The sequence below is a fragment of the Jaculus jaculus genome, chromosome 1, assembly GCF_020740685.1.
Source record: "Jaculus jaculus isolate mJacJac1 chromosome 1, mJacJac1.mat.Y.cur, whole genome shotgun sequence".
NCBI lineage: Eukaryota > Metazoa > Chordata > Mammalia > Rodentia > Dipodidae > Jaculus > Jaculus jaculus.
The window spans coordinates 178243096-178262345 of record NC_059102.1 but is presented as its reverse complement, the minus strand read 5'-3'; the positions used below and the strand labels follow the sequence as shown (position 1 = coordinate 178262345).

The 19250-nt window shown below is 47.7% G+C and overlaps 1 protein-coding gene, 1 non-coding gene and 1 pseudogene across 2 annotated transcripts; 2 read left to right on the top strand and 1 right to left on the bottom strand.

Annotated features, from left to right (window-relative positions):
• Positions 1 to 688: 688 nt before the first annotated feature.
• Positions 689 to 11210, bottom strand: Rapsn (receptor associated protein of the synapse). Its single transcript, XM_004657243.2, has 8 exons — positions 11019 to 11210; positions 10109 to 10447; positions 4285 to 4443; positions 3110 to 3208; positions 2913 to 3035; positions 2409 to 2462; positions 1230 to 1429; positions 689 to 832 (listed from the first exon to the last, which is right to left on the bottom strand). The coding sequence occupies exons 1-8, from the start codon at positions 11208 to 11210 to the stop codon at positions 760 to 762; spliced, it is 1239 nt and encodes a 412-aa protein (XP_004657300.1). The 3' UTR covers positions 689 to 759.
• Positions 4932 to 5038, top strand: LOC123458189. Its single transcript, XR_006635487.1, has one exon. It is a non-coding gene; the product is annotated as a U6 spliceosomal RNA (small nuclear RNA).
• Positions 11211 to 18735: 7525 nt separating the features above from the next.
• On the top strand, positions 18736 to 18954 carry LOC105943947 (annotated as a pseudogene).
• The last annotated feature ends 296 nt before the right edge of the window (positions 18955 to 19250 follow it).

Below are 19250 nucleotides of genomic sequence, written 5' to 3'. Positions count from 1 at the left end.
ACTGCTAGGATTAAAGACATACATCACTATGCCCAACTCAGTTTCTGTTGTTTATAAGATAGTTCACGGTGCATTGTAATAACAGCCTAAATAGCACAAGGCATCCGCAGATAAAATGGACGGTTGTAGTACAAGTCAGTCCACACAGCTATACCCATTGCTTGCTTATTGTGTTCCTGCCTATAGTATTCCTTTCTCACCCCCATGCCTGGAAGTGTCTTACCAGAAGGGTTTTTGTTTTTTGTTTTGGCAAGATAGGGTCACACTATACCCCAGGTTGACCTGGAATTCACTATGTAGTTCTATACTGGCCTCGAACTCATAGGGATCGTCCTATCTCTGCGTCCCAAGTGCTGGGATTTAAGGCATGCGCCTCCACGCCTGGCTCCAAAAGGGGTTTTGTCTCCAGTGTATGGTATGGCATCCAAGTTCCTATGAGGGTGGCTGGAAGGCTTCAAACTAACCATGGAGGGAGGCTTGTGGGGAGCTCACCTCTACTCTCCCAGCCCCTCAGACTCGGGGGAGGAAAGGTCAGAATCACTGAGACCAGGTACAAACAGTTTATTCTCTATAAAGACCAAAGTACAAAGAAAGAGGTAGGGGAGGGAAATTAGGCCCAAGAGCAGCAGCAGACAGACCCCAGGCCCTGGCTGTGGCCCAGGAGGCCCGGTTGCTCCCCCAGGATTATACGGAGCCTCTGACCTGATGGTGGAGCAGGAGGAAAGGGAGGTATGTAGAAGCCCAGGATGGTTGCTGTAGTCACACGAAGCCTGGCTTCATGGAGGAGCGACGGCAGTTGGGGCAGCTCCGGGTGCCATTGTTCTGCAAGCACCTGATGAGACAAAGGGTTCTGTCCACTCCCTGTGGCCCAGACTTCCCTGGAGCTCTGGCCTTGTGCCTTCCTCCCTTCCCTGGGGCAGGAGGGGGCAGGTTCCTATCTGCTCTGCCCCAGAGGCATCCAGGCTGGGACAGAGCTGCCACTCCAAGGCAAGCCATGGGGTCCGACTTGATGACCTTCAGCAGGCCTCTCTGAATTCCTCTTGGGGCAGTGATAGGTGGTATGAGGCAGGACCTCACAAAGCTGCTGGGAGATTCAGCGAGAAAATAGGTGGGAAGTTGTTAGAACACTTCAGGGCCCCAGCAGGCAAGAAATGTTTGCCTTTCGTACTGTTAGTGAGGCAAGATCCAGTCTGAAGAGACCAGATGTCCTTGCCTACAGGTGGCCTTACCTGAGGTGAAAAATGTGGGAGCACGGCAGAGCCTGAAGGCGGCTGTTTTTCTCCCCTATGGACTCGCCACACAGGCCACAATAGAGCTCTGTCTCCTCCACGCACTCATGGAAGCGGACGACGTGCGCGCGTAGCTCCCGCTGCAGCCCCTTGCTGCGGCAGACGCCCTCACTCAGGCAGTGCAGCTTGAGCTGGCTCAGCTGAGGCGGTGGGAACAGGAGAGAAAGTAGGGGAGAGACTGGAGCTAACCCCGACAAAGACCTGTGCATGCCAGCTATTGGAGGCCATTGTTAGGTTTTTTTTTTTTTATTCTATTAATTAATTTATTTATTTTGGGTTTTCAGGGTAGGGTCTCACTCTAGTCCAGACTGACCTGGAAATCACTATGTAGTCTCAGGGTGGCCTCGAACTCATGACAATTCTCCTATCTCTGCCTCCCGAGTGCTGGCATTAAAGATGTGTGCCACCACACCAGCTAGTTATTTTTAATTTTAAATATATTTATTTATTTATTTGCAAGCAGAGAGAGAGAGAGATGGGGGGGGGAGAATGGGCACACCAGGGCCTCCAGCCACCGCAAATGAGAACGCCAGATGCATGCGCCACTGTGCATCTGGCCTTATGTGGGGACGAGGGAACTCAGATCATTAGGCTTTGCAGGCAAACGCCATAACTCCTGAGCCATCTCTCCAGACCCAGGGGTTTTATATATAACTATCTGTGTATCTGCTTGACCATCTACCTCCCTATCTATCTTGCTAAGACAGGGTCTCATGTAATTAAGGGTGACCTCAAACTTGCTGTGTGAGCAACGATGACCTTCAACTTCAGATTCTCTTGCCTGTATCTTCCAAGTGCTGGGAAAAATGCACCACTATGCCTGGTTTATAAGGTTCTGGGGATCAAACCAATCCAACAGAGTTACATCTCCAGCCCATTAGGGGTTTTAATGAACAACAAAGAGGCTATAAGGAATTCTTCAGTTCCCTAAGTCACGGAATGCTTACCCTGCCCCAGAAGTCCTGTCTGGGTGGAAGCAAGAGATCTAGGGATGGGGATAGTCATGAGTAGCTCCTAGAGGGTCATACAATCTCAGGGGATGAGGAGGCCTTCCACCAGAATCCATGTTGCCACCCTTGGCTCTTAACCCCAGACCCAGGACAGAGAATCATGTCTGACCTTGTTCCCCACCTCCTCAGCCAGGTCCTGGGCTCTCTCAATGGTGTCTAGAGCCTGGAAAGGAGCAGAGCATAGAGCTGTGGGCAATGTCCTCCTTGGCTCATAGCAAAGAAAGACACGATGGGCCTGGGGAGGGCAGCAGGCCAGGGCCACTGCCCTGTGAGGGGACGCGACAGGGAAAGCCTGCCTCGGTTTATGCAGTCACAGAATGGGCAGAAAATGACTAGTTTATGGATTGCTGTGACATGGGGGGCAGGCAGTCAGCCCCAGGTTCAAACCCCAGCTCTGGTCATTTGTAAGGTGTGGGTCCCTGGGCAAGCCTGATGCTGGTACCCTCTGTCTCCTCCACGCACTCGTGGAAGCGGACGACGTGCGCGCACAAGGGGGCGCATGCGTCTGGAGTTCGTTTGCAGCACCCTCCTCCCCCAGATTGTTATCTGACAGGATTGTCTCAAGCAAGGTACACTGGGAGAGCTGGGCTCACAGGACAGGGCCTGACTTCACCTTGTCCAGCGCCTTCCTGGCCATCCAGCACTTGGCCACACCCAACAGCACATGCACCTGCCCCAGGCGGTTTCCGATTTCAGTCATGATGCTCATGGCAGAGTCGTACCTAGGGAAGGCTGTCTGCAGAGCCAACTGGGGTTGGAATCAAACCGAGACAGGCCTGAGGCCACCCCACCTCATTCTGGTGACCTCACCTCCAGGTCCCCACGGCTCCGGTGGATGTCAGCAAAGCAAAGCAGGCAGAGCGCCTGCAGAGGTCTGTCTCCGTGTTGCAGAGCAATCTTCATGGACTCCTGTGTGGGAGTTGGTCTCTCAGTCCTGCTCAAGACACCCTGGTATGGGGCAACCTCCACAGACGGTCCCCCTTGGTTTAGCCCAGGGATTGCCACATCCTCCAAACTGAATACAACTATCTCTTGGCTTGCTGAGGCCTCTTTCACTGAGCCACTGAGGTCATAGTGCCACTGTGGGAGCATCTATCATTTGACAGGTGGAAACTGAGGCTTGAAGAGCAGTAACTAGATCAAGGCCATCCAGCTAGTAAGTAGCAAAACTTACAGTTGACAGGACTCTAGAGACTGGCTCTCTTCCTGTTTCACTTTTGTTTTGAACCCCTCCTTCCCTTCATTCTTTCCTCATTCCCTCCTTTTTTGTGTGTGAGGCAGGACCACATGTAGCCCAGGCTGGCCTCAAGCTCAGTGATCCTCCAGTGTCAATCTTCTGGAGTGCTGGGACTGCAGGCATGTACCAGTATGCCTGTTTTACTTTAAATATATATATATATATATATATGCAGGAGCGATGGCAAACACCTTTAATCCCAGCACTTGGGAGGCAGAGGTAGGAGGACTGCCTTGAATTCAAGGCCACCCTGAGACTAGTGAATTCCAGGTCAGCCTGAACTAGAATGAAACCCTACCTCAAAAAAACCCCATATATATATATATATATATATATATATATATATATGTTTAATTTTCTTGAGAGAGAGAGAGAGAGAGGCAGACAGAGAGAATGGGCATGCCATGTCCTCTAGCCACTGCAAACGAACTCCAGATGCATGCGCCACCTTGTGTGCTTGTGTGTCTGGCTTTACATGTGTACCAGGGCTCTTTGGCTTTGCAGGCAAGCACCTTACTGCTAAGCCATCTCTCCAGCCCTGTCTACTTTTCAGAGTGGTCCACAGGGACCGTTGGCAGCCCTTCACCCTGAGGACAGCCTGGAATGAGTGCAGTCTGTGGGAGACTTGGCAGTATAAACTCATTCTCCAGGGCTCCACTGCAGAGCTTGACCACGGTCAAGCCTTTGGAAATTCTGTGGGCCTGCGACCCCAGTACCTACCACCACCCATCACAGCCAACTGCCTGACCTCACAACACTCCATGGCGCTGCCCAGGTGGCCCAGCAGGCGGTAGGCCACAGCCATGTGGTACTGGCTCATGGCCCGGTACTTGAGGCTCCAGCCTTTGCCATAGTCACTGACGAGCTCTGCAGCCTTGCAGGGGAAGAACAGGGCCTTCTCATAGTCCTGCAGGGGACACAAAATAAGAAGGGACAGGGCTGGAGAGATGGCTTAGCGGTTAAGCGCTTGCCTGTGAAGCCTAAGGACCCTGGTTCCAGGCTCGTTTCCCCAGGTCCCACGTTAGCCAGATGCACAAGGGGGCGCATGCATCTGGAGTTCGTTTGCAGAGGCTGGAAGCCCTGGCGCGTCCATTCTCTCTCTCCCTCTATCTGTCTTTCTCTCTGTGTCTGTCGCTCTCAAATAAAATAAATAAAAAAATAAAAAATAAATTAAAAAAAAAAAAAAAGAAGGGACAGTGCTGATAGTAACTGCCCCAAGCCCAGGACTCCAGGTTCTGACTTCTCTGGTAGCCGAAGGCCTCAATGTTCATTCATTCATTCATTCACTTTTTTATGTGTGTGTGGCATGTGTGTGGAGTATGCACATGTATGTGCCCATGTGACACACTGTGCGCCTGTCTGCAGTGGGGTGTGCTCACCTATAGTGAGTGGCCAGTGCCCACTTTGGCAGCACACATGTTAAAATTGGAATAATACAGAGAAGATTAGCATGGCCCCTGTGCAAGGATGATATGCAAATTCGTGAAACATTCCATATTAAAAACAAAACAAACAGCTGGGCGTGGTGGTGCACTCCTTTAATCCCAGCACTCAGGAGACAGGTAGGAGGATTGCCGTGAGTTCGAGGCCACCCTGAAAAGACAAAGTGAATTCCAGGTCAGCCTTAGCTAGAGTGAGACCCTATCTCGGGGGGGTGGGGGGGGACATTGCTAGAAGGATGGATCAGTGGTTAAGAAAATTTCTGAGCAAGCATGAGGGCCTGAGTTCCATCCTAGGACACACATAAATAACTGAGCATGGCCATACACATTGGCAGCCCCAGTCCTGTTGGGAGCAGAGACTAGAGAATTGCTGGGGCTTATGAAACAAACTTCCAAGCTCCGGGATCAGTAAAAGACTCACACTCAAGTAAGAACAGGTGGATGACTGGGAACAAATGGGAAAGATAATCCTGAAAATAGAGGGTTTTTGTGCCACTCCCTGAACCATCTTTTTATTTATTTATTTTTACTGCCTAACTAACTAATCATTTGATACAATGTAAAGTGAAGGGATAGATAAGCTGATATAGTATTCTTTTTTTTTTTTTGCTTGTTTGTTTCTTTCTTTATTTTGAGGTAGGGTCTCACTCTAGCCCAGACTGACCTGGAATTCACTCTGTAGATCCAGGCTGGCTTCGAACTCCCAGCAGTCCTCCTACCTCTGCCTCCCGAGTGCTGGGGTTAAAGGCATGCGCCATGACGCCCGGCTGAATATAGCAATCTTACCACAGATGTGTGACCTATGTTTTATTAAACTCCTTGGAGAAAAAGAAGTTTCATGACTCCTTGAGGAAAGAAGGAAATGAGATGGAACATTTGCAATGCATCTAATCTGGCTTCTGCAATGCGTAGTAGAGAATAAAGGGGAGAGAGGAAAATTCTCTGCAGAGACATGGAAGTCACTTCCAAGCAAGTTGAGGTTATGGGCATATTTTTAGATAAGAAGAAACATGTAAATATAGAGGAAGCATTCAGAGATTATTCAGATGCTATTCAGATATTATACCAATTTTCATATGTGATTATATAAAAAAATATCCTTATCGAACAAACAGCCTCCCAAGACCTGTGATTACATGTGTGGGCCTTCCACATAGTAGAGACTTGAAAAATCTTGGAGTAAATGACTAAATACTAATGGATCTGAGTGAATTCCAGGTCAGTCTGAGTTAGAGTGAGACCCTATCTTGAAGAAGAAAAAAAAAAGAGAGAGAGAGAGAGAGAGAGAGAGAGGCATAAATCGCCAATCTTGGTAACAGGGATTTATTTTTTTAGAAATAGTTTTTGGAGCCAGGCTTGGTGACACATACCTTTAATCCCAGCACTTGGGAGGCAAAGGTAGGAGGATTTCTTTGAGTTCAAAGCTAGCCTGGGAATGAAGCTAGTCTTGGACTACACAGTAAGTTCCAGGTCAGCCTGGGCTAGAGTGAGACCCTATCTCGGGAGGGGGAGATTTTTTGGGGGTGGGAGAGATGGTTTGGTGGTTAAGGCTCTTGCCTGCAAAGCCTAAGAATCCAGGTTCAATTCCCCAGTACCCACATAAGCATAAGGTGGTACATGTGTCTGGAGTTCATTTGCAGTGACTAGCGGCCTTGGTGTGCCCATTCTCTTTCTCTCTCAAATAAATAAGTAAAAAAATTATTTAAAAAATAAGCCAGGTGTGGTGGCACACGCCTTTAATCCCAGCACTCAGGAGGCAGAGGTAGGAGGATTGCCAAGAGTTCAAGGCCACCCTGAGACTACAAAGTGAACTCCAGGTCAGCCTGGGCCAGAGTGAGACCTTAGCTCAAAAAACAAAAAAGTAAAATAAATAGTTTTTGTTTTGAGACAAGTACAAACTTCACCTCACTCTGTAGCTGAAGCTGGCCTTGAACTCCTGGTCCTCTTGTCTCTGCTTTTCAAGTGCTATGCTACCTATAAAAATCTATTTTATTTTTATTTTTATTTATTTTTTTGTTTATTTATTTATTTGACAGCAACAGACAGAGACAGAGAGAGAGAGAGAGAGAGGGAGAGAATGGGCACGCCAGGGCTTCCAGACACTGCAAACGAACTCCAGATGCATGCGCCCCCTTGTGCATCTGGCTAACGTGGGTCCTGGGGAATTGAGCCTCGAACTAGGGTCCTTAGGCTTCAGAGGCATGTGCTTAACCACTAAGCCATCTCTCCAGCCCTAAAAATCTTTTATACTATGGAGAAAGTTATACCTATAACCCCAGCACTCTGGAGGTAGAGGCAGGAGGGTCTGAAGTTCAAGTTCATCCTCTGCTATATAGTGAATTAGAGTTGGAGGTCAGTCTAGGCTACATTGTCACACCTCCCCCAAGAAAATTATTGACATTAACCATGATGGTATTTTTCCCTGAACTAGTTCTATCTGTATCTCTAAACTTTATGTTTATTTATTTTATTTATTTGAGAGAGAGAAAGAGAATGGGTGCACCAGAGCCTTTAGCTGCTGTAAACAAACTCCAAATGCATGTGCCACCTTGTGCATCTGGCTTATGTGGGTCCTGGGGAATTGAACCTGGGTCCTTCAGCTTTGTAGACAAACACCTTATCCACAAGCCATCTCTCTAGCCCTGCATCTCTAAACTTTAAAAAGTCATTTTGATGGCTGGAGAGATGGCTTAGCAGTTAAGGCGTTTGCCTACAAAGCCAAAGGATCCTGGTTCGATTCTCCAGGACCCACATAAGCCAGATGCACAGGAGGGTGCATGCATCTGGAGTTCCTTTGCACTGGCTGAAGACCCTGGTGTACCCATTCTCTCCCTCTCCCTTTCTCTCTGATTCTTTCTATCAAATAAATAAATAAATAATATTTTTTTAAAAAGCCATTTTGAGCCAGGCATGGAGGCCTTTAATACCAGCACTCATGAGACTGAGGTAGGCTCATCATGAGTTCAAGGGCAACCTGGCTACAGAGTGAGGTCCAGGTCAGCCTGTGCTAAAGTGAGCTGGGCATGATGGTACATGCCTGTAATCCCAGCACTCTGGAGGCTGAGATAGGAAGATCACTGTGAATTCGAGGCCAGTCTGAGACTAATTCCAGGTCAGCCTGGGCTACAAGACCCTACCTCCAAATAATAAAATAAAATTTTAGCAGGGTATAGTGGCACACGCCTTTAATCCCAACACTCAAGACAGCTGAGGTAGGAGGATCACCATGTGTTTGAAGCCAGCCTGAGACTATAAACAGTGAATTACAGGTCAGCCTGGGCTAGAGTGATATCCTACAATGAAAAGCAAATCAAAAAATAAAATAAAATAAAATAAAAATTTAAGCCAGGCATGGTGGCACACACCTTCAACCCCAGCACTTAGGAGATCAGCCCTTCCTCTTTGCACCATCTCCTCCTCACCTGCAGCCACTCTAGGCTTCTGTCCCTTCTGGTGGGACTCTGCCTGGAATGCTCTTGCCCTAGACTTCTGCCTGGCATACCCCTCTCCTCTTTCATCATTCACTGAGACCTTTTGACCTTTAAAACTGTGCCCCCAGGTTGGAGAAATGGCTTAGCGGTTAAGGCACTTGCCTGCAAAGCCTAAGGACCCATGTTTAACTCTCCAGATCCCACATAAGTCAAACACCCGAAGGTGAGGCAAGCACAAGGTTGCATATGACCACTAGGTAGTACAAGCATCTGAAGTTCGACTGCAGTGGCTGAGGCCCTAGAAATTTTGTATGTCTAAAATTTTAAACAAACAAACAAAAAAAAAAAAAAAAAACAGGGCTGGAGAGATGGCTTAGCAGTTAAGCCTGTGAAGCCTAAGGACCCCGGTTCAAGGTTCAATTCCCCAGGACCCATGTTAGCCAGATGCACAAGGGGGTGCATGTGTCTGGAGTTCACTTACAGTGGCTGGAAGCCCTGGTGCGTCCATTATCTCTTTCTCTCTGCCTCTTTCTCTCTCTGTCTGTCACCCTCAAATAAAAAGAAGATATAAAGGGAAGAGAAAGGAAGGGAGGAGGGTACTTAATAGGTTGGTATTGTATATATGTAAGTACAATGATTGAGATGGGGAGGGGATATGATGCAGAATGGAATTTCAAAGGGTTAAGTGGGGGAGAAGGGAGGGTATTACCATGGTATATTTTTTATAATTATGGAAAATGTTAATAAAAATTGAGAAAAATAAATAAATAAACAAAAAAATTTTAAAAAAAACTGTGCCCCATCCCCACAATGGCACCACCTACCTTCCTTGGTCTGCTTTACTTTCTCCTAAGCACATGGTGTATAGGTGACTTTCTGATATATATATTCTTATGTATTTTTTATTTATTTGCAAGCAGAGAGAGAAAGAAAGGAGACAGACAGAATGGGTATGCCAGGGCCTCCAGCTACTGCAAACAAACTCCAGATGTATGCGCCTCTTTGTACATCTGACTCTACGAAGGTACTAGGGAATCGAACCCAGGTCATTAGTTTTTTGCGGGCAAGTGCCTTAAACACTGAACAATCTCTCTAGCCCCTCTGGTTTTATATATACACATTATTGGTAGGAGGATCATTGTGAATTTGAGGCCACCCTGAGACTACATAGTGAATTCCAGGACAGCCTGGACTAGAGTGAGACTCTACCTCAAAAAAAAGGATGAGAAAGTGTTGGGGGGGGGAGAGAGGGAATTAACATGGGATTTTTTTTATAATCATGGAAAATGCTAATAAAAATTTTTTAAAAAGGAGAAAGAAAGAAAAAAAAAAAAAGGCCAGATGTGGTGTCAGCACTCAGGAGGCAAAGGTAGAGGAGATCGCTATGAGTTCAAGGCCAGCCTGGGACTATAGAGTAAGTTGCAGGTCAGCCTGGGCTCGAATAAGACCCTACCTTGGAAAACAAAAAAAAAAAAACAAAAAAAGTAAGGTGAAAAATCAGTGAGAAAGATACCTGACATGGACCTCTGGTCCCCAAATGCATACGTGCCCATGCTCATACGTGTATGCATGCATACATACTACACACATACATGAAAATAAATAAAGGCTTGAAGGAGGCAGTACCACAGGGTGTGGCTCTTAATAGGCTCTCAGGGAGTCCCAGCCCTGTTGCCCTCCTGCTGAGACTGAGGCTCACCTTGACCTGGGCATAGAAGCTGCCCAGGCTGCAGCAGACCCGGCACTCCAGCATGGTATCGTCATTATTGTGGGCGTAGCGCAGAGCCTTCTCAAAGCTCTCTAGAGCTTTCTGGAAGAGGCTGAGGCCCAGGAAAGCATTGCCCATGCTCAGGCTGACCTGGCCCCTGAGCTGGGTGCCTGCCCTGGTGCCAGGCAGGCCGAGACAGGTCTTGCAGTAGGAGATGGTCTTGTGGAACTCACACAGCTTTTCGTTGCTGCGGGCCAGGTTCAGGTAACCCTCCAGGAGGAAGTCGGCATCTTCCAGCTCCCGAGCGGTGTCGATCTGGACCACTGCAAACTGACCCCAGGGATGGTAGGCAGGCAGCTCTCAGCCGAGACCCCATGTGCACTCCCAGCGTCCGACCTGGAGCTGCTCCCCTCAGGCCCCTCTCTCACAGCCACAGCAGCCAATCCCCAGGCTCAGACCCAGAGCTTTTCCACCCATTGTCTCTGACATCTTCTCCAGGCCTCTGCCACAGCCTAGAAGCTTCAACCCTGGAGCTTAGACTCCCAGCCATCACTTCCACCCCCAGCTTCAGATATGGAGTCTGTACAACCCACCAGCCCTAGCTTCAGACCCGGAGTCTGCATCTCCAGGCTGAGACAGAACTCCCAGCATAAGGCTGTAACTTGGGGTTAGAAATCTGATCTTGAGAACCTTGAACTCTGGGTCCTAAGGACTGAAAATCTCAGACATTGAGTTGAAGGCCAAGGCCCATCTCTGTAAAGTAAGCCCCGGCATCTAAGACCTCAGGCCGGGCCACTAGCTGACATAGAGAAGCCCGAGGAAGCTGCAAGGGGGTCTGGGAGTCTAAGAGCAAGCTGGCCCTTGTTCCAGCCTTCACAACACCCCAGGAGGGTACGCCCACCTTCAGCATTTCTTTGTAGCGGCCCATCTCGGAGTGGGCTGTGACCAGACAGCCCAGCACGCGGAAGCGGCCCACCAGGTCAGAGCTCTTCTCCAGCACTTTGGTCCACACCCGCAGTGCCTTCTCTGTCTGGTTGCACTGGTACAGATGCAGTCCCTTCTCAATTTGTTGCTTCGTCTGGTCCTGCCCCATTGTCCCACAGCCTCGTACCCCAAGGAGACAGACCCTGGTGGCTCTGTACTCTATGCCCTCATGGCATGAGACCCACTTGTGGCAGCCCACTGAGTCCCGGGAAGGAAAACACCGTCAGGCAGGAGCTGAGCAGGGCCTGGATGGAGAGCAGGCGCCACACTGGGAACAAAGCTGGTTCGGCCCCTGTTTGCAGCTGTTCCTGCCAGTCGAGGGCCACGTGGGCTCTGAGGAATGTTAGTAGCAAGGTCACACGGGCCTCTGCTGCACCCACTTCAAGCTTGGAGGCTGCTTCCCCAGGGATACAAGCATCCTGCCACCTGGGTACCTGCTGGGACATCTCTTTGAACCTCTGACATTGACCCTAATGCCCCTGGCAGGTCAGAATCTCCTGAAGTGTTCGAGGAAGATGCAGGCCTCAGGGAGGTGGACGGATACTCAGCTTATTTGCTCCCTCTCACTCACACTTCCCCTTTGCCCAGCCCTGAGGCTTTGGTCATGTGATGCACCTGACACCTATGCAGATGTCCATGCCGTTTCCAACAGATCATCCCAGAGAAGGCTGGAGAAAGGAGTGTTAGCTGAGGCCAGAGGTCGGGTTTCCCTGCAACTCCCTAACCAAAGTTATGTACATCCCTGGGCCTCATCTCTAAGGTGAGGCAGCAGTGTGGTGGCTCACGCAGAGTGCAGCTCAGGGGAGCACAGGGAACTGGGGCAAATTACTTGCTCCTGTAGAAAGAAGAGAAGTAATTAATAGTACCTAGTTTTGGCCAGGCGTGGTGGCACATGCCTTTAAAGACTACAGAGTGAATTCCAGGTCAGTCTAGGCTAGAGGGAGACCCTACTTGGAAGAAGAAAAAAAAGAAAGAGAAAGAGAAAGAGGAGAAAAAAAAAAAAAAAAGGAAAAGTAAAAGGTACTTGGCACCTAGTAAAATTTTCTCCATTTCTTCTGGGTTATGGCTGAATTGTTTCTATCCCACCCTGATCTAGTTCCTCAGAATGTAACTATGTTTAAACCGGGCATGGTGGCGCACGCCTTTAATGCCAGCACTCGGGAAGCAGAGGTAGGAGGATCACCTTGAGTTCAAGGCCACCCTGAGACTCCATAGTGAATTCCAGGTCAGTCTGGGCCAGGGTGAGACCCTACCTTGAAAAACAAAAACAAACAAACAAACAAAAAATAATTAGAAATATGGCATTTAAAGTGAAGTCATTAGGTGGTGTGCTGTGTGACCTTTTCTGGAGATACGTGAACATGCACCCATTCACATATAGGGTACTGACAACAGACCAAAGAAAATCTCACCCAAGTTGAGCTTAGTTAACCAGTGAGTTTACTGGGGTTATTTTCAGAAGCATGGATCACCAGAAAGCCCACCCCAGGATGGGTGACAACTCCTGGAAGCTGCATCCTTGTGAAGTTTCCCCAAGAGGGAGTATTTGTTTTGGGATAAATAGGGTACAACTTCAGGAAGCTCCTCCAGTCCCTCACCCAAATGCTTACAGGGCACTAACCTTGGGGAGGGGCCTGTTGGATCGTCAGCTTCCTGAGATCAAACTTCCTTAGCTTCTGAACCTCCCTCCATGCTCCAGGAAACTGGTAGGAAAACAGCTACACAGTGTTAGGGTGGGCCTTAATACATATTATGGGTGTCTTTAGAATAAAGGCTTAGGACACAAACACAAGACCACCATGTGAAGCCAGGTCTAGTGGCCTATATCTATCATCCCAGCACTCAGGAGGTAGAAGAAGGTGGTCAGGAGTTCAAAGTCATCTTCAGCCACATAAGGAGTTTGAGACCTAGGCTACATTGAGAGTAACTCAAAAAAGGCCTCAAGGGAAACCACCTCTGGATAACCTGGCTGATACCTTGACCTAGACTTTGAACTATGAGAGCCTATGTGGTGGTTTGAGTGTGTGGCCCTGCAGGCTCAGGCTTGCAACAACAGTCTCCAGCAGGCGGAGTCCTGCTGCGGAAGAGGTACGTCACTGGGGGAGACCCTTAAGTCCAGCCCTAAGGTGTGTGCAGAGCAGCTGGAGCACTGGCTGCTGGTGTCTGCTGGACGTCCAGTGCTGTCTCTCTGCTTCGACCTATGGCAATGAGCTAGCTTCCACATTGTTGGTAGTCCCCTAGAGTTTGTGGGCCTGAAATAAACCTATTCTCCCAATAGCTGCTTCTGTTTGGCTGTTTGTCCCAGCAATGAGAAACTGACTGAAATAGCAGTAATATAAATTTCTGTTAAGCACCCAGGGTCTATGGATTTGACTGCTCTTAACACTGCAGACAGCATAATGGCTTTTGGCATGCATGCATGCATATGGTTATGTGTACATGCTTACAGATGCACACACCCCATGCACAGGCACAGAGGCCAGGGAAATATGTCAGGAATCCTCCTCTATCATGCCTGCACATTATTTCTTTGAGGCAGGGTCTCTCACTGAACTTAAAGCTTGCTTATCAATAAATAAAAAATAAACAAACAATATTTTAAAACAGGTGCTGGAGATGGGCTGGAGGGATGGATGGCTTAGTGGCTAAGGCATTTGCCTGCAAAGCCAAAGGATCCAGGTTTGATTCTCCAGGACCCACGTTGGCCACATGCACAAGGGGGCGCATGTGTCTGGAGTTCGTTTGCAGTGGCTGGAGACCCAGGTGCGCCCATTCATTCGTGCTCTGTCAAATAAATAAAAATTAAAAAAAAAAAACTTTTTTAAAAAAGGGCTGGAGAGGTGGTTTAGTGATTAAGTGCTTGCCTAGGGACCCCAGTTCAAGCCTTGATTCCCCAGGATCCATGTAAGCCAGATGCACAAGGTGGCACATGCATCTGGAGTTCATTTGCAGTGGCTGGAGGCCCTGATGTACCCATTCTCTATCTGCCTCTTTCTCTCTCTCTTGCTCTCAAAAAAACAAACAAACAAGAACCCTTGCTTATCAGTCACACTGGCTGACTAGCGAGCCCTAGTCATCCTCCTGTCTGTGGTCCCTTAGCATTGGGGTTACAGGCTTTTTGGGGAGCTGTGTGTCTGGCATGGGTCTGGAGATCAGAGGACAATTTTCACAAGCTTGTCTTTGCCTTCCACCTTGGTAAAAGGGTCTCTGGTTCTTGTGGTTCACTGTTGTGTTAGCTACATTATCTAGTCTGTAGGCTTCTACAAAATTCTCCTCTCTGTGCCTCACTTCTCTTCAGGGACTCAAGTACTCATGCTTGCATTTAGCCATCTCCCCAACACCAAACATAGCCATTAAAAAAAATTTTTTTTTTCTTTTTGAGGTAGGGTTTCACTCGAATCTAGGCTGACCTGGAATTCACTCTGTATCTCAGAGTGGCCTCGAACTCATGGCGATCCTCCTACCTCTGCCTCCCAAGTGCTGGGATTAAAGGAGTGTGCCACCACGACCGGCTCAAAAATATTTTTTATTTATTTCAGAGAGAGAGAATGGGTGCGCCAGGGCTGCCAGCCACTGCAAACGAACTCCAGATGTGTGCACCACCTTGTGCATCTGGCTTACGTGGGTCCTGGGGAATCAAACCAGAATCTTTGGCTTTGCAGGCAAACACCTTAACCGCTAATCCCTCTCTCAAGCCCCAAACATGGTCTTTTGTGACTGGATTCTTTTTTTTTTTCCCCAACTGAGGTAGGATCTCACTCCAGCTTAGGCAGACCTAGAGTTCACTGTCATCTCAGGGTGGCCTCAAACTCACAGCAATCCTCCTACCTCTGCCTCCCGCATGCTGGGATTAAAGGCGTGTGCCACCATGCCCAGCTTGTGACTGGATTCTTTTATGTAGCGTTAACATTTTACCCTGTATCAGTACTCCATCTCTCTCTATGCTTGATCTGCATTCATGGTATGGGCACATCACCACTTTGTCATTTCTACTGATGATGGGCATTTTTTAGTTTATTTTTAATTTTTATTTCAGACAGAAAGGGAATTGGCACACCAGGGCCTCAGCCACTGTAATTGAACTCCAAATGCTGTGCCACCTAGTGGGCACATGCGACCTTGTACTTGCCTCACCTTTTGTGTGCCCTGCTTATGTGGGATCTGGAGAGTTGAACATGGTTCCTTAGGCTTTGCAGGCAAGCTATCTCTCTAGCAATGGATTTTTATGTATTTGTTTTTGGTTTTTCGAGGTAGGGTCTCATCCTGGCCCAGGCTGACTTGGTACTAACTATGTAGTCTCAGGGTGGCCTGGATCTCACAGCAATCCTCCTACCTCTGCCTCTCAAGTGCTGGGATTAAAGACGTGCACCACCATGGGCTGGAGAGATAGCTTAGTGGTTAAGCACTCGCCTATGTAGCCTAAAGACCCCAGTTCGAGGCTCGATTCCCCAGGACCCAAGTTAGTCAGATGCATAAGGTGATGCATACATCTGGAGTTTGTTTGCAGTGGCTGGAGACCCTGGCATGCCCATTCTCTCTCTCTCTCTGCTTCTTTCTCTGTCTGTCGCTCTCAAATAAATAAACAAAAAACTTAAAAAGGGATGGAGAGATGGTTTAGTGGTTAAGCGCTTGCCTGTGAAGCCTAAGGACCCCAGTTTGAGGCTCGATTCCCCAGGACCCATGTTAGCCAGATGCACAACGGGGTGCATGCATCTGGAGTTCGTTTGCAGTGGCTGGAAGCCCTGGCGCATTCATTCTGTCTCTTGCTCTCTGTCCCTTTCTCTCTGTTGCTCTCAAAAAAATAATAAAAAAACAAAAAACTTACAAAAAAAAAAGGTATGCACCACACCCAGTGTAATGGGCATCATTTTAAAAACTCAGAGTCAACTTCTACCAAATCAGAGAGCCAGAGCCTCAGAGGCCCCCAACACCTCAGCACTGAAGCAGACCAAAAATGAACCCAACATGGCTCAGGGAAATTTTGTAGAAGAGGGGGCGGAAAGAATGTCAGAGCCACATGTTGGGGCATGATTTGCAGAGACATTTATCATACCAATAACTGGGGGCTAACTCCACAATGCACAACCCATTTTCATCAACAAGGAGGGTCCAATGGGAGGGGGTAGATAACAGATGAGCCTAAACAATGGCACCAAACTGCCTGTATTTACTGAAAAGGAAACTAATAAATTAAATTTAAAAAAAAAATTTAGGGCTGGAGAGATGGCTTAGCAGTTAAGGTGCTTAACTGTGAAGCCTGAGGACCCAGATTCAATTCCCCAGTATCCATGTAAACCAGATGCGCATGGTGGCACATGCATCTGGATTTTGTTTGCAGTGTCTAGAAGCCCTGGCGTGTACATTCTTTCTGCCTATTTCTGCCTCTCAAGCAAGTATCGTGAAGTTACTGTATGAAAATATTAGTCATCGTGTCATTGGGCCCTGTCCTTCTGATCCCCTCACCCATTTAACTGAAGGCCTTCCTCTGTGGGGCTTTTGGTATTCACTGTGAGGTCATGAATGCAATGCACCAGTCTTTCTAAGTGTGTGTGGGGACTGCCATGGGATACTCCTTCCCATCTCCTGTGGCTGCTCTGCAATGTCCTCTAGGTTTTAAGTCTCCTTTAGTGCTGAGCTCTGCATCCTGATCTTTCTTTCCTTGTTTTTTTGAGGTAGGGTCTCACTGTAGTCCAGGCTGTCTTGGAATTTACCATGTAGTCTCAGGGTGGCCTCAAACTCACAGTGCTCCTCCTTCCTCTACCTTCCAAGTGCTGGGATTAAAGGTGTGCACCACCACACCTGGCTCTCTTTAATTTTTCCAAGGTAGAGTCTCCATCTTGTCCAAGCTGATCTGGGGCTCAGTTTGAGGCAGCCTGGTCACAAACTCATGGTTTAGCAATCAGAGAGATGCAAATTAAAACTCCTTTGAGATTTCATCTCATTCCTGTCAGGATGGCTATCATAAAGAAAAAAGAATAATAAATGCTGTTGAGAATTGGGGGGAAAAAGAGGAAACCTTCTACACTGTTGGTGGGAATGTACACTGGTATAGCCACTGTGGAAATCAATGTGGAGGTTCCTGAGACAAAAAGATTTGCCAGCCAGACACGGTGGCACACACCTTTAAACCCAGCACTTGTGAGGCAGTAATAGGAGGATCAACATGAGTTGCAGGCCATCCTTAGAGACTACAGAATGAATTCCAGGTCAGACTGGGGTAGTGGGAGATTCTACCTCAAAAAACTAAAATAATAATAATAATGATAAAGTATTTACTCTATGACCCACCTATACCACTCCTAAACATGTGTCCTAAGGACTCTTTTCACTACCTTAGAGATACTTCCACATCCATATTTATTGTTGTTCTATTCACAACAGCTAGGAAATGGAACCTAGAGGCTCCTCAACTGAAGAGTGGATAGTAAAGATGTGGTTCATTTATACAATGGAGTTCTATTCAGTGGTTAAAAAAAAAAAATGAAATTTGCAGGGAAATGGGTGAATCTGAAAAGGACTATACTGAGGTAACCCAGGGCCAGAAAGCCAAACGCTGCATGTTCTCTCTCATACGTAGATCCTAGCTACAAATGTATGCAAATGTATTGCTACCTGTATGCAAGTTGGGGTAAAAATCAGTAGCAGAGGGCTGGAGAGATGGCTTAGCGGTTGAAGTGCTTGCCTGAGAAGCCTAAAGACCCCAGGTTCGATTCTCCAGATGCACAAGGTGGAGTATGCATAAAGAAGCCAGGCGTTGTGGTGCACACCTTTAATCCCAACGCTCGGGAGGCAGAGGTAGGAGGATCATGGGGAGTTCGAGGTCACCCTGAGACTACATAGTGAATTCCAGGTCAGCTTGGGCTACTGCAAGACCCTGCCTCAAAAAAATAACAACAACAAAAAAAACCAGAAAGATCAGTAGCAGAGGCTAGTAAGCTAGAAGGAAGGAGAAAGGAGGACTTAAGAGGATGGTATTGTATATATGTAAATAGATGAAAGGGTTAGTGGGGGTGGAATGGCCTGAGGTCAAGGGAAGTTGAGTAAAGGCAGAACAGGGAGGAGGGTAATCAATATTTAAGAAGGTGTGAATGAGCCATATGGAAACCTCATTTTTTTGGATAACGGTGCACCCAGAAACCTTAAGATTGTTTTTAGAAAAACTTCAGTGCCAGGGATGGGATACCTTCCAGTGAGTTGTTGGCCAGGGCAGTCCCTGATGCCCCCAAACACATTACAGGTCATTGGCAAGGTCCTTGATTTCCCACCTGGAATAGATGGTAAGACCCTATTGCTGAAGACTCCACATACTTGGGCTGCAAGGTCACTAGGAAATCCTACTGGAGCTGAGCTGAAAGCCTCCTCCATGTAGACCAGCTGACACAAAGCTGGAAAAAGCTATACTGCAAGCCAGGGGTGGTGGCCCACAACTTTAACCCCAGCACTTGGGAGGCAGAGGTAGGAGGATAGCTGTGAGTTCCAGGCCACCTGAATTCCAGGTCAGCCTGAGCTAGAGTGAGACCCTACCTTGAAAAACAAACAAACAAACAAACAAACAAACAAACAAACAAACAATACTGCGGGTTTCCTCCACAGGTGCGAAAGGGTGATGTGGCTGGGGATCAGCCGGCCTCATTATGTCTACCATTTTCAATTTCCAAAGTCTGCTGATCGTCATCTTGCTGCTTATATATACGTGTGCTTACATCCGGTCCTTGGCACCCAGCATCCTGGACAGAAATAAGACTGGATTGTTGGGGATATTTTGGAAATACGCCAGAATTGGTGAATGAAAAGGTCCTTATGGCGCAGTGTGCTGTGTAGTGATTGTCTTCAGCATCCTTTTTGTGCAGTAGTTTGGAAAAAGTGACATTTTTCATCAGATTTCACTACAAACAAGGACTTGCCTTCAGAGACAGTGGGAAGAAGTGCTTCTGTTTTGAAGTAAGGTAGCTTAAAGGCACATAAGTAGAAACAAAACTGGTGACTCCATTCCTTCCACTGGGACTTAGAAGTGATACCTCTCTACAGAATAGCTATGGAGAATTATTTTTCTTATTGTGGATTGCATTTGTATTACTAATTTTGCTTTTGACCTGACCACACTTTTATCCTTAACCAGAATACCTCTACTTTCAGGAAATTCTTCCAT